Here is a 14,567-nt window from a genome sequence, read left to right as displayed (position 1 = left end):
TGCTTGTGCTGTCTCGCTATCTCAGTTTCTCTCTCTCAAATAAATAAATAAAGTCTTAAAAAAAAAAAGAAAGAAAAGTGAACTGACTTTAAAAAAGCTCACTCAGGGAAGCCCTTTACAACATGGGTTATATTGAATGACAATCTGTACATAATAATTACTAAATAAAATTGCATATTTATAAATAATAGTTGAAAACAAGCCCATTAACCCCTTTATGGACCCAGCTTCTTGCTACCTCTTGTCAAGTCTCCCCACTTGGTTCCAGCTTCTAGCCTGGAGCCTCACTCCCTGACTGTGGGGCTGTGGAGATGGGCGCTCTGGAGTTCCCATGCTCTGTCTGCTGGGAATCCATTGGCCACAAGTGGCTATGTGAATTTAAATCTGTTAAAATTAGTACAGCGAATTCGGGTCCTCAGTCATACTGGCCATGTTTCAGGTGCCTGATAGCCACCTGCGGCCTGTGGCTCCCACAGTGGACAGTGCAGAAAGAACATTCCTGATCATCGCAGGGAGTCTTCAGTTCGCACAGCAAGCCCTTCCCTGCAGGCTGTCCTAGGGGGTGTCCTCCTCTGAGGCCCCAGCAGGTGCTTTTCTGCACACGCCTGGTCCTCCTGTTGGCACCGACCTGTCCAGTGTATGGGATTGTTTGTTAGGCTCTACCTCAGAGGGTGAGGAGTGGTGGGCCGTTCGGGGAGGAGGGAGCGCTCATCAGGGGGTCTTTATCGGTGAGTCTCAGCTGGGGGCCTGGCCATCCGGGAAGGGAGAAGTCAGCCATGACCAGCCTTGCCCTGACCCGCAAAATCCACGACCTAGCTAGAGAAAGATCTAAGTGAACTAACTGTTCAGGGAACTCACAGGGACTTCATGTGTTTGGTGTCTTTCTTCAGGGAGGAATGAAGGATTAGTAGTGGAAACGAGGTATGAGCTGGTCATTAAAGGTGGGCGGGCGATGGGTCGTTGGTGGGGAGAGGAGCTCTCCTTGCAGGGGAAGCGGGCGGCACCAGAGCAGAGGCTCAGATGACAGTGCTCACAACTCGGGTCCCCTCCTCCACAAATTCCCCGCCTCTCCTCTCTCCTTGTGGGCAGAGTCACAGCTCCGTGGTGTGGCCAAGGGAACGTGGGGTTTGCTCTCGGACCCTCGGCTGCAGGGGAGTGTCAGGGCTGTACACTCAGTGCCCACTGGGGACTGCTCCATTGAGAACCCGCCATGGGGATTGCTCGGTCAGGGGTTCCCCCAGTGATGAATGCTGGGAGCCTAGTGGCATGGGTAGTTTGCAGGCTCTGAGGCCTCAGTTGATGCTCCTGTGGCTAGCTAGCCGTGAGCCTCTTCTAGAGACTTGAATTGCTGCTCACTCAGTGTGTTTTCTGGCTTTTCTCAGGACTCCTTGGCAGCGGAGATTGAGGGAACGATGCGCAAGGAGCTGCAGTTGGAAGAACCTGAGTCTCCAGATATCGCGTACGGCCTGGTTCTAAGCTTCCCAGAGACTGCTCATGCCCTGTGGTCATCAAAACTAACAGTGTTTGGGCTTCAGACACCAACAGTGATCATGGTGGTCCTTCCACAAATTTGGGTCCAGATTAAGGGAGATAAGAGCACACAGCCAATAATATCCCACAGGTCCTCTTCCTGAGTTTTAAAGCTATATTATTAACTTACAGGAAGTTGAGAGGGAGAGCTGTTTCCCATCTCTGTTAATACCGGCCCTGTCTTGATACCACCGCTTGGTTTTATCTTTCCTTTCACTGAAAAACAGGACTTAAAAAATGTTTACTGTCTGTTAGCAAAAGCAAAATAGGATGCAGTAGGAGATACAGAGGGCTCTTCGAGGGGTGCATGCAAGGCTTCTGCTTCCTTTCTGGGTACGTTTATGGATATTGGCCTCTACCAACTCTCTTCCTAACATGAGACCTTGCGCTAGGCCTGCCCCAAGTTGTTTCTAAGGAACGTGTGGATCCGATTTCATTGTGTATTTTCTGTACCCAAAGCCCACAGCCAGAACTGAAATGGGATCCTGGGAGTGACCAGAGTCCCCGAGCCTCGGTGCATGTGTGAAGCCCTGTGCATCCCAGAAGGACATGGCCGTTAGAGCAACGTGCCTACCTTTGTCTCCTGAAAAAGGAACAAATGAGGGGACGCCTGGGTGGCTCAGTTGGTTGAGCATCCGACTCTTGATTTCAGCTCAGGTCATGATCTAAGGGTCGTGAGATCGAGCCCCGTGTTGGGCTCTGCACTGGGCATGGAGCCTGCTTGGGATTCTCTCTCTCTCTCCCCCTCTCCCTCTGCCACTACCTCTGCTCATGTGAGCTCCCTCTCTTTCTCTCTGTCTCTCTTCCTCTTAAAAAAAAAAAAAAAAAAGGGAACAAATGAGCATCAAAGGGAAGTTCCACTCTTAGAAATAGCAATTTTTGAAAGATTCCTGTGGTATTTATCATCTCATTACAGAGGTGTAAGATTTTGTCTTGCTTTTTTATATATATATGAACAGTGAACAAATACTCATTCTACAGATATTTATGGAGCCCTGTTATGTGCTGAGCAGTGAACACTGCCCTCTTGGACTTTGCATTCTAGTGACCATGATGAAAGAGGAAAAGTAGCCGGGAGACAAAAGCCCTACTTAAGTATTTGTATTTGTGGGTCAAGCCTGAGGGAGAGAAAAGCAGTATCATCTTGCTAGCTTCACGTGTAGGACACAACCACGAATTAGGGCCCGGAATTCAGTGGGCATTGAGCCTCTTGAGTTTCAGCCAACACATGGAAGGCAGGGGATGGCAGGTTGCCTGGGGGCTCGTGTGGGCCAGCAGCCTTTTGGCTCCTTGGATGGTAGTTTCTGGAGGGCTAAACTCCACAGTCATTCCTACATTTGTTTATTCATGGATGTTGTGCATTCCCTCCCCCCCTCCCCCCAGTCACCAGAAGCGAGTCTTTGAGACAGTGAGAAACATCAACCAGGTCGTCAAGCAGAGGTCTCTGACCCCATCCCCCATGAACATCCCCGGCTCCAACCAGTCCTCAGCTGTAAACTCCCTCCTGTCCAGCTGCGTCAGCACCCCCCGGTCCAGCTTCTACGGCAGTGACGTTGGCAATGTCGTCCTGGACAACAAGACCAACAGCATCATCCTGGAAGCAGAGTCAGCTGACCTGGGGTGAGCCAGCCGGGAGTTTGTAATCTTTGGGTTTGGGAGACAGGTAGTGTGGATCGAGGATAGGTTCGGCCATCAGAAGAGGGGAGCTGACAAAGAATCACCTGAAAAGCATAGACCTTTCAGTTCTGTCATCTGTTTTGCTAGCCCTCTGAGTTTACGCTCACTCTTGATTCTGCTATTTTCACCAGTGTAAGGAGGTATGATAGGAAGTCTGCTTTTCTGTCAAAATGCTGAAGGGGAGGATGAATGAGTATTTTTTCTGTTAATCTTCACTGTTGGGCTACAGAATAGACATTCTGTAGCTTGGGTGTTTGAAAGGCTGAGGAGGACTCAGGCTCTGTCTTGTGACCAGAATCTAGTTTGCTGCCGAAGGTGGGGCGCAGGGCCCCCTGCAGGTGCACATCACACCTCCTGTCCCTGGGGTGGGGCCTCCTCAGCGGGGGGCAGTCCCTCTTTGTCCTGAAGCCCTCCACACATGCACACACACACGCATGACATCAGCTGTGTTGTACAGCTTTTTTCTGTGACAATGAAATTGGTTCTTCTGACCGACTGGGTCAGAGGGGAAACGGCTTGATCAGAACAGCTCTTTCAATTCAAGAGGAAAGAGAAATGCCTCTTGAACCAGTGGCCCTTCTGGTAACTAGGACCTGCAGCCTGAAGAAGTCCTCTTCCTGAGGGCTCAGGAGGGAGATGTTGCTAGGGACGGAATTTTTTACATAGTATGTGCCAATTTTCTTTGCACCTTTGTGCTCTCCCCGCTGCCTGGCGAAACACCCAGCAGAGGAACTAGTTCTCCCGGGCAGGCATTTACCTCCCCATTTTTGCCTAAATTTCCGCTGCTTGCCTTGTTGGCTTCCCTAGCAAAAATCCTGCGGCCACCAGGAAACCTGTCCACTCCCGGCCACCTAGAGCAGTAAGTCCTCCCTCGCACCGTGCACCCTGCATGGCGCCCGCTGCGGGGTACGCCACGCTCAGCCCCGTCTCCCCCCTCGCAGGAATGCGGAGCGGAGCAAGAAGCCCGGGACGCCGGGCACCCCGGGCTCCCACGACCTGGAGACGGCGCTGCGGCGGCTGTCCCTCCGCCGGGAGAACTACCTGTCGGAGCGGAGGTTCTTCGAGGAGGAGCAGGAGCGGAAGCTCAGGGAGCTGGCGGAGAAGGGCGAGCTGCTCAGCGGCTCCCTCACGCCCACGGAGAGCATCATGTCCCTCGGCACCCACTCGCGCTTCTCCGAGTTCACCGGCTTCTCGGGCATGTCCTTCAGCAGCCGCTCCTATCTGCCCGAGAAACTCCAGATCGTGAAGCCGCTGGAAGGTGATCCCCGGGGGCCTAGGCCCCTCTCGGCCCTCCTCGGCGACCGCCTGTGGTCGCTGATCCACCACCAGCAAGCGGGCAGCCTCTGTCACGCCTACTCCTTTTTCTTCCGAGACAGCCTCCCGCGCTGCTGGTTTGAGTTCCTCTGACGGTGGTACGCCCAGCCTGGGCTTCCGTCTCCCGGGGCAGGTGTGGGAGTGTGCACGCAGGCCGACTCACCTCGGCCAGCCAGGCCAAAGGAAAGGAACGAGAGCCTTCACGCCAGTTTCCTAGTTCTCTTTCTCGTGCATCTAGAACCTTAGAAGTCAGCATCTTTTTGAGAGGCAGAGGCTACCGTACTAGAAAGTTAATTAGGTCATGCCTGGGGTCTGAGAAGCACAGGGAATTATTGCTGTCACCTCTCAGAAACGTTGGTGTCAGGGAGGGGTGCAGAGCACATGCTAGAAGTTGTTTTTTTCAGGAACCACCTGAAAGCGATCTGCAGTTCGTGGGCTCACATGTTTTGCTTCAATCTTCCAGTAAAGAGAGTGCGGCTTTCTTCCAGTGCCCTGGGTTCTGAGCAAGATGCCTAGACCTCTACAGTCTGAGGGCCGGGAAGGGGGTGGTTGCGGAGGCGAGTGAGTTCTGTACCTCCTCAAGCCTGCCTTTCCCAGGGGCAATTTACTTTTTAGTGCCAGGGACACCCAAGATTGTTAAACTCCTGGGAAAAAGTCTTCTTTTTTTGCTTTTTCTTCCAGGCATTATAAAATGTCTTCCTTTTACTTACCCACTTACCTTGTCAAGGGCCGCCGAGTGTTTGTATTTTTCACTTTTGACTCCTTTAGTTTGGAAACCCATGTGAGTTTGAGAAGGTATTTTAGAATTCTGTATTACATTTCTGGTGCAAAGTAAAATCAGAATTTCTGTAAGGCTGTATTTCCCATGTTAGACCTATATTCTTAAGGAGTCATTTTAGACATATATTCTTAGTTACTCGTTCCCGCAATTTAATACCACAAATACACTGTTGATGTGCTATAGCTTTGCTCTCTGCCTAAAAAGAGTAGGATTCTTTTTACCCCAGAAGAACCTGTTTTCAACCCTTTGGGGGCAATATTATCCCTGTTGAGAATGTGTGGCGTAAAATGAGGATGTGCTTGTTAAAGACCCAAGACATGCTGGGTCCTGTAGTCTCCAGAGGAAGGAAGAGGGTGGGCTGACGTTCTTTCTTCATGATTATTTTTTAATTGTATAATTTAGGCCCTTATTAGATTTCAGAAAAGGGATGGCTCGTTCTTTTTTTAATTGTTTATTCAGTTGTGAGCTTGGTGATTGTTTCCTGATCCATAATTATGTCTGTTTTTCTTTCAATAAAATCTTCCATTTCTGCAATTTTACTTTCTGCCTTTCTTTTCTTTTTTTCTCCTTTGTCTCTTAAAGTTCATTGGAATTTATCATCTCTATTTCGTCTGATTTCTGTATTTGACTTTGTGTTTCATTAGATCATCTAAGAATATGTCTTTGGATTCATTTTCCAAGCATATTACAGGAAGAGATTTTTAAAAATCTATTTCAACCAATTCATCTTTTTTTTCATTTAATCTTATGACTTAGCAATATTTTTTGTGTTAATAGAATAAGAGGAAATCCCATGAGATTTGCTAGATCAGTTTCATCTAAAGTATCCTGTTCACCGGGAAGCTAAATCACCACCATTAAGAAGTCATGTCATATCACTATGGACTGTGATGCATCTTCATGATAGAGATTCGTCTCCTCCATTTTGTAGTTCTCTGACTTCTCAGCTATTTCAAATACAACCAATATTTTCTTTCTTCCTTACCGCCACAATTTTTTTGTTTATTACTTTGTTTAATCTGACAAGATGAAGTGCTGACACAGAAGTCTGCCTGACACTGGATTCAGTGCAGCTCAAACTGTGGCAGTAGATAAGTTACCCTTTTGAGCCCCGTTTCCCTTACTTGTGAAGTAAGGCTTACACCTGCCACACAAAATTGTGAGGAGTAAATGTGATTATGCCTGGTACCTAATAGGTGCTAATTAAAACTTAGGTTCCCCACACTTGCCCTGTTCTAGCAGCTCAGGTCTAAAGGGTGGCCTTACCAGTGTTGAGAACCCGAACCAGCACTGTGCTGGGGCCATGTTCTTATATCATCCTTTTCCATTGGCCCCCTCAGAAGCTAATAGGATTCCCTTGATCTTCAGTGGCTCAGGTAAATGTACCTGGGGTGAGGTTTCTGGAGAGTGTTGGCTGGGATCATAGCAGATAGCCAATCTGGGTCTTCATCTGTGTCTCCCTTACCTATTTAATGCATCTTGGTATCTGTTTATTGGTGTCAGCCAAAATAGCTGGGCTAGGTGTTTAAGAAGATTAGCACTCTTGTCTCTTCATCTTACCTTAGGAGTTTTAAGCAGGTCAAAAGCAAACAAAACTTTTCAGACTAGAAGAGAGATGAATCCGGTAATATCCGCCCCCCCATGATTAATTAAAACCAAAATGGTATTTCCCAATAAATAAGTTCATATGTAATTAGGGGAAAGCATATACTTCTCAGCTAAGCTAGACATTGTCCAGCAGGTTAGTTCTAAACTTTTAAGCCCCGGATACTCCTCTGACATAAATGGATTTGGTTTTCTTCTCCTCTGATGATATCACAGCTTTTAGTTAGAACAGTGAGATGTGGAAGGAAAGCAAACAGGGAAAGGCGTGGTGACCGTAATTGTGTTCCCTTCTGTCCATGCCCTTGTTTCATAGAGCTTCATCTTGGTGCCAACTAGGAACGCAAAGCTTCCTCTTTCCCTGACCCCAGCCTCGTCCTCGAGTAGGGGGGAGGCAGGGGCTGGTAATGGGAGGTGGCTCATAGTGCAGTGATTCTCTCCTTTTGTGCTTGACAATAAAGGAAGCCAGGCCGGGGCGGGGGGTTGGGGGGTGGCAGGGTGTGGAGATGGGAAAGAGGCAGCCAAGGCTGAATAAGATGCTGTTCATATTTAATTTTTGATCTGTGCTCCATTTTGTATCAAAGACAGAACCTTAGGCAGCCAGGAGATCAGTAGGATTCCTACGTGGCAGCCCAGGCAGTGGCAGGGGGAGGGAGTGAGATGCGGGCTGTTTTGCTCGGGTGCTGGACCCGGGGAAACCCTCCTGGGACCTTCGAACCAGTTGGGAACAGAAATGGTCTGAGCCCCACAGCCTGATGTAACTCAGTAACAGGGCTGTGGGGGCTTTCACCAATAGTCACTTTTGCAGGACGGAAGACTGCAAAGGTATGAGATTGTAAAAGCCAGTCGGGTGTGTTGTTGACCTGATTTCTGAGACAAACACCCAGGAGGGCCCCTCACTGCTGGCCCAGAGAAGGTGTATTTTGTTAAGAGGTTGGACACTGGAGCCAGCGTGGGTTTGAATCCCAGATTAGCCATTTGCCAGCCATGCAGCCTCTGGCAAGTTACCTGACCTCCCTGTGCTCAATTTCCTCAACTGTAAAATGAGGACAACAGGGTTATCATGATGATTGAGTGACTAAGTGTAGGCCTCTTAGAGGGGTGCCTGACACCCGGTTAATGCTCAGTAAAGGTTGGCTGTTCCTACATGAGTAAGAGATGCCCAAGGCGGGGATAAATATCCAAGTACCATGCATCTTTCAGCATAATCTCTCCATTGTAATCTTGGCTCTGCGTATTCAGGGAAGGCAGATAACCCCATGTACTTCTGTAGCACCTTGAACTCCAAACAGCAAACCCCCTGTAGCCTCGTTTCTCTGTGGAGCCCATGCCCGGGGTGGGGAGAGATGAGGGCAGTCTGCTGAACAGAGGGAGGATGGAGGCCCACGGGACTGGTGTCCGGGCCCAGACCTCCAGCCTCCCTGACTTCTTTCCCAGGGCATGGTAAACACCTTAGCGCCCTTCAGAAGGCTGAGGACCTCTGGCACTTCCGGACATGGTTCTTCACTTCCCAGTGTCTGTCAACTTTTCCTTTCCTCCCCTTCCAAAAGTAGAGGTGACGTGGCCACACCATACGTAGGGATTTGTCATCATCCTCATAAGACCAGCATGTGCGTCCCAAGCTGGATGTCACGGTGCCTTGTTAAGTCTTCTCCCCAGTGCAGTATTTTTGCCAGGAATGTGCCTGGGCATCCAGTGAACACACGAACAGGGGGCTCATTATGGATCATGAATGGGGGTCTCCAGGGGTGGTTGAGAAATCCCATCGGCCACAGCGTGTGTGCCTCCTGGCTGGCCTTGGATGGCCACCTAGAACTTTTACTGCCCACCATCGATGCTTCTCACTTCGTGTGGGTTCCCGGCTGGAACACTGAGGTCCTTGCTTGTTTACAGGCCTGCGGACTTTGTGGGGGCAGGCGGTGTGAACTCACTCAAGGAGCCTGGCCTTCAGCACCACCACTACTCAGGGACTTGGGAAAATTGTCTAACTTCAGTGACCCTCAGTCCCCTCATTGGGTGCTTCTGAGCTAGGAGTTGATGTAACATAAGCTGCTGTACAGGCCCGTTCGATACAGGGTAGCTTAAGAAAAAAAAAGATGCTGTGGCACCCCGGCCCCAGGATCCCATGAGCTGGCCTGAGCATGTCTGCCAAGCCCTGGCCGGTTGTGCGCGCTGCTGCTTGACGTGAGCTCCTCCGGGTTCTCCAGAGATCCGAGAATAGAGGACCACAGCTCTAGGTCAGGGTTTCTCAGTCAGCCCTGCTGACACCTGGGGCCGGATCATTCCATGGCGAGGGGGCTGCCCTGGGCATCATGGGGTGCAGCACCCCTGACTCTGCCCATTCGGTGCCATTAGCACTCCCTCTTTCCCCACAGTGGTGACAACCAAAAATGTCTCCGTTGGTTTACCGAATGTCCCGTGTGGGGCAAGATCATCCCTGGTTGAGAACCGCGGCTCTAGAAGCATCTGAGCACCTCGTGAGAGAACAGTATGTGATGCTTTTTGTCGTATAAACCTCTTTATTACCGTGTTTCTTTTGCATGTAGAATATTTGCTATTCATATGCAGTAGATTCAGGTGAAGTAGGTTGTACTTGTGCACACTTAAAACTGGGACGGACCTCCAAGTGGGCGTCTGGGGACTTCCCTAATCATGTGTTGGCAGCGTGTACAGCGTTTCTCTTTAAAGTGGATGTGAAATTGCCCACTTACAAAATGCCTTCAAGACTCGTTGGCGGAGATTGCCCTGGAAGCTCCTTCCTGGCGGTGTGTTGGGGGCCGCGCACTCACTGGGCACACCAGAGGGTCGGGAGCTCCTGTTGAGGGGGTTCTCTGTATCTCGCTCACGTTCCTGGACCGGTCCCTGACCCCAACACCTGCCACCATTTCCTTCTCTCTTCTCTTGACTCCTGAGCTGCCGGCTCCTGGCACCCCTGGCTCCCCTCTCCGACAGGGCGACCCGGAGGGGTTCCTCCCTGCCCGACAGAGGCCGCCCTTGGTAAACCAGTGGTAACCGGGAGCACCCAATGAGGGGACTGAGGGTCACTGAAGTTAGACAATTTTCCCAGGTCCCTGAGTAGTGGTGGTGCTGAAGGCCAGGCTTCTTGAGTGAGTTCACACCGCCTGCCCCCCACAAAGTCCGCAGGCCTGCTTTCCCACACCTGAGAACTGCTCTCAAAGTCTCTCTTGAGTGTAGGGTAGGCATTTGTGTGGCTAACTAATTCATCTGGAGAATGGGGACAGACACCCAACCTCACGGGCTGTCATCCGCGGGCCACGTGAGGTGTGAGAAGTGTCCCAAAGGGAAGAAAGGGTTGCTCTGGCAAATGGACTGGGCAGAATCCCAGGACACAGCAACAGACTGAAGGTTCTGAGGTGTTCCTCTGTAAATCTGCTTCTCAAGCCTGGTTTGCGAAGCATACTCATTCTTGGGATGCTTCTCTCTGTGAGCCGCCGTGATGCCCTCAAGGTCCTCGGGGACACACTCCGGTGTTATTACAGACCTTGCACAATGTCATCTGAGTCCCGGGGTCTGGTGTCACTGAGATCTCCTCTGCTTCAGACCTCTGTGTGGACTTCCGTGCTCATCGATCACACCTGGCTAGCACCATTCCCTCTCCCAAACCTGCAGCCTCTCAGGGTTGCTGCCAGAAAACAGAAACCCTCATAAGTAAAGGAGGCGACAGTCGTGCATGCGACTCTCATTTCCTTTTGCTTGTCTCGTCATGCGTCCCGGGGTCGGTTCCACATTGTCTTACGCTGCCTCTGCTTGGGTCTTTCCCTGTCCCCAGCCACGGGTACTTGGCACAGAGTCGGTACCCAGACACCCCCTTTCTGTACTTGTCTCGCTTATCTTTCCTCTGCTGTTCCTACGTTGATACGGTGTTGGGTTTGGGGATCGACCTCGCTTGACTAAAGTAGTTTGTCACCAAACATCCTTGCCCCACCGGACGGCACTACTTTTGTTTCGTAAAAAGATTTGTTTGGGATTCCCTGAATGGGTGCTCCTCCCAGGCGTAGCGAGGTATCAGCCCCTGTGGCACGGTGGACTGTGGCCGGGACCGCTCCGCCAGCGTCCCTCCCAGAGTTCACCCGCCGGGCTCAGATCCTGCCAGGGGTCGGGTTCCACACTCCGGGGGTGGTGACAGCCATCGGCTCAGACCTCCATCCTAACCGTCTCTTCTCCCTGTCCCCCCTCCCTCCTGCGCTTTCTCCTGCAAGGCTCTGCCACCCTTCACCACTGGCAGCAGCTGGCCCAGCCCCACCTCGGGGGCATCCTGGACCCCCGGCCCGGGGTGGTCACCAAGGGCTTCCGGACACTGGACGTTGACCTGGACGAAGTGTACTGCCTTAACGACTTTGAGGAAGACGACACAGGTGACCACATTTCCCTCCCGGGCCTAGCTACCTCCACGCCAGTTCAGCACCCAGAGACCTCAGGTGAGGGGTCCCGAGCACGCGTGACTGGCTCAGGCAGCAGAAGTTACCCGCGCCGGCCTCAGGCTTGCCCAGAGGAGATGCAGGAGCCGCCAGCGGCCGAGGAGGAGGAGGAGGAGGAGGAGGAGGGGTCTGGTGAGGGCACCTCGATAAGTCCTGTAAACCTGGCACCTTTACCGGAGGCCGAGTTCTGGGCCATTCTCACCTCTGTTCCGAGCACCATCCGTAGTGGCTCTCTGTCTGTAGCTTCCGCTCGTCTGTGTGGGTGATGATTAAAGCATTCCCATCACGTGGTTCTGTTTTTTAACGCAGAGTCCGATGCCCCCGTGGTATAACGAATGGGTGTAGCTCCCTGCCCATCTTGGAGGTGCATGGCCCACCAGGGCTCCTGACCGGGGAGCAGGAAAGGCTGCTAAAAAGAAGTGGCTTGTTGTCCCCCACCCCGCCCCGCACATCAGCTCCCCTGTTCCTGCTGTGGGTCTCTCCCCAAGGCCGGGGGTGGGGGGCGGGGCAGGTTCCTGAGTCCTGCAGTGATTTCCAAACTGAGCTGAGCAGAGTTGGGCATTTTAAGGGGAAATCAGGAGCGCTGGATTGCTCGAGATGGTGAAGTAGAGAATCTGTTACTTCTGAGGAGTGTCGAAATAGGAAGAAGCCCAGAAAGTGTTCAGGATTTCAGACAATACTGGAATAGATCGGCCTTTTCACATTTCTAACTTCAATGAAGGTATATGCATTTTCTTTCCAGCTTACACATGTGTTCAAAGTGGAGTTTTCCAAAGTGTTTTAGCAATACTCCTTAACCCAACAAACCCAAGGAGAATGTCAGTAAGCTTTTCCAGAAACAGGACCCCAGGTGAATCAGGAGAAGAGCTCTAGCTGATCACCCACCCCCTGCTACCCCATTAAAGATGGGATCATGAGTTTGCAGAATTACACCCTAGGCGTCACTGGGATGAAATGGTTTGGGCTTGGGGCCCTGGGACCACAAAGGTTATGTGGTTACCATTTGCCCCAGACTTCCTGGGTCCCCCAGCTGCGGTGCTGAGAAGACAAGGAAGCTCTCTCGTGGGATCAGGGCAGAGACGCAGAAAAAGATGAATTCACCCAATGTTGTCATGCTGGTGGCATCTTGGAGTCACTAGACTTGAGGAAAGGACATGCATCTTTGTGATTCTTAACTTTCGTTCATGAAGGCCGCAACACTCCGGTGAAGGACAGGGCAGGAGAGAGCTGAGGTGCATGATGGCGCCTCCCAGCCTAAGTTCGGATGCCTGTGGCAAGGGACTTTATTTGGGGCCAACTTTTCTTTTTTCTTTGACGTAAACTTTAGAGATATCACCAAGTAAAAAGGATTGGTTTAGCACATAAGCTAATGGTTTATTGATTTATTTTTTAGCAACTAAGTTACCAGATTAAGCTTGCAAGGGAATGAAAATATGTTTTATTTAATATCTTCACACTTAAGAAAGGGAAACCAGCTGTGGTATCGTTACTTCCCTTTGTTCTCGGCACCACTGTCCTTCTGGAAGGCAGACAGTGGTACGGGAAACACAGTGTCTGCTGAGTTTTGTGACTGAAAGGGTAGGAATCATGTCAAGTGTGATGACCCCACCCTGCAGTCCTACGGGTGGACCAGAAGGTAAATGCTGTAAGTTTAAAGTAGCACCATTAGGTGTGTCTTCAAGAAGTTGTGCAGAAGGAATAAAACTTACCGATCAAGTCAGCTAAGAACTTCCCTCAGAGGTCAGAGGGAGAGACCAATTATGACATAAATCCTGACCACTTTCCTTACCATAAACAAAGACATATTTATTACTTCTTCCCTCCTTCCTCAAAACCTGCGGCAAATTCATCTTGGCAACTTTGAGGAGAGGCACACCAATCTAGAGTTGAAGCTTAGAGGAGCCCCAGGTTGGAAGTATGTGATCAGAAAGAGTTCTGTAGATTGCTGAAGGTAACTTAGGAAGGGCCTGATCATTTAAGACAGGAGTTCTTTTAGGCTCGTTCTAGGTCAGACTTGCTAAAAGCTCAGCACAGAGGGGATCAGTGTGAACAGCGATTTGGCTCTTTTTTTTCCCTATTGGGAGTAACAGGACCCTTTTGATTACTGGAAGGTAAGAAACATGTCACTCTAAGTAAATCACCCCCGAGGCCCCGAGTGGCACTATGTACATAATCCTGGAGTCACAGGTAAATAGATAAGCTTCAGCAGGGAGTACTGGGGCATTGTCTGTCTTGGGATTTGTATCCAGGCTGGTCTGGTCCCTGCCTTGGTCCACCCTTGATGTTTAGGCTTTTCTGTTGCCAGATAGCACATTCCCAGAAGCTGCCATCTGGGAATACTGTGTAGGGAGGAACTTTGAAGACAGAAGAAGGTTTAGCCATTTTTTCTTGCAACTGATACTCTGGAAGGAAACTGGGGAGACTTGAATAATAGGCACTTTTGTCTAGAACCTGTTAGCTCATGGAGAAAAAGTTCTGAGTACTGAAAAAAAAAAAACTCAATATATTTTAATGTATTGTATCATTATTTGCTGATTTTTATAATCCCATGTCTTAAAAAGCACGACTCCTTGTTTTTATATTTGTAAATAATTTAGATGATTAAAATGGATTTTTTAAAACAATTTTTAGATTATAGTTTTACTTTTCAGTGACTTTTACATATTAACTCACATAGAAAGTGCAATTTATCAGAAAGAGTCATGATCTTGTACTGTTCATGTTCTGAATTTTAGGTATTTATGCGGAGGGAAGAGCCAGCATGTGGGAAAGGATGAAGATCAGTGTTTTAAAGTCGTACAGTTACGTTAGTAGATGGTTGGTTGGACAGTTTAGTTGAATTATCTTGGATGCCAGGATCCTTACAGGGGAGAAAGAAGTAGGATTAGAGCAACATAGAAGAAAGCGAAGGTCAGTTTATTTTCATACTCATACCCGTGAGGGCCACTCAGTGGGGGAAGTGCCTGAAAGCGGGCTCCTAGCACTCACGGCCGCCTGTCTGGCAGCGGCCCCACGGTGGAGCTGTCATTGGGGCTAAGGTGCAAAAGTAAGTGTTGAAGGCAAAAATCACATTTGGTCAAATAGCCCTTGAAAAAGCCCCTGAAGCTGCAGCACGTGGACCTGTTCCCCGCCCCCCCTGCGCACCCCCACCCACCGCCCTCCCCCTTCTTCCCTCGCAACGTTCTCCCGGCTTGTGCTCTCTCACTCTGTCAAATAAATAAAAT

The 14,567-nt window shown here is 50.1% G+C and overlaps 1 protein-coding gene across 15 annotated transcripts in view; it reads left to right on the top strand.

Annotated features, from left to right (window-relative positions):
* Nucleotides 1-14,567, top strand: part of TRAK1 (trafficking kinesin protein 1) — a 182,488-nt gene that overhangs the window by 157,160 nt on the left and 10,761 nt on the right. For 7 of the 15 annotated variants that reach the window (XM_032408906.1, XM_032408907.1, XM_032408901.1 and 4 more), the window contains 4 exons: nucleotides 1,383-1,459; nucleotides 2,914-3,150; nucleotides 4,149-4,465; nucleotides 11,125-11,475. In XM_032408906.1, coding sequence (XP_032264797.1) covers nucleotides 1,383-1,459; nucleotides 2,914-3,150; nucleotides 4,149-4,465; nucleotides 11,125-11,475 — 982 coding nt within the window. Of the gene's footprint in view, nucleotides 1-1,382; nucleotides 1,460-2,913; nucleotides 3,151-4,148; nucleotides 5,837-11,124; nucleotides 14,414-14,567 lie in introns of those variants that run through there. The other 8 variants (XM_032408902.1, XM_032408912.1, XM_032408916.1 and 5 more) reach the window with 4 other exon arrangements.

The sequence above is a fragment of the Phoca vitulina genome, unplaced genomic scaffold (assembly GCF_004348235.1).
Source record: "Phoca vitulina isolate PV1807 unplaced genomic scaffold, GSC_HSeal_1.0 scaffold10, whole genome shotgun sequence".
In the NCBI taxonomy this organism is placed as follows: domain Eukaryota; kingdom Metazoa; phylum Chordata; class Mammalia; order Carnivora; family Phocidae; genus Phoca; species Phoca vitulina.
The sequence above is the reverse complement of the archived record's forward strand: the minus strand, read 5'-3'. Positions and strand labels throughout refer to the sequence as shown.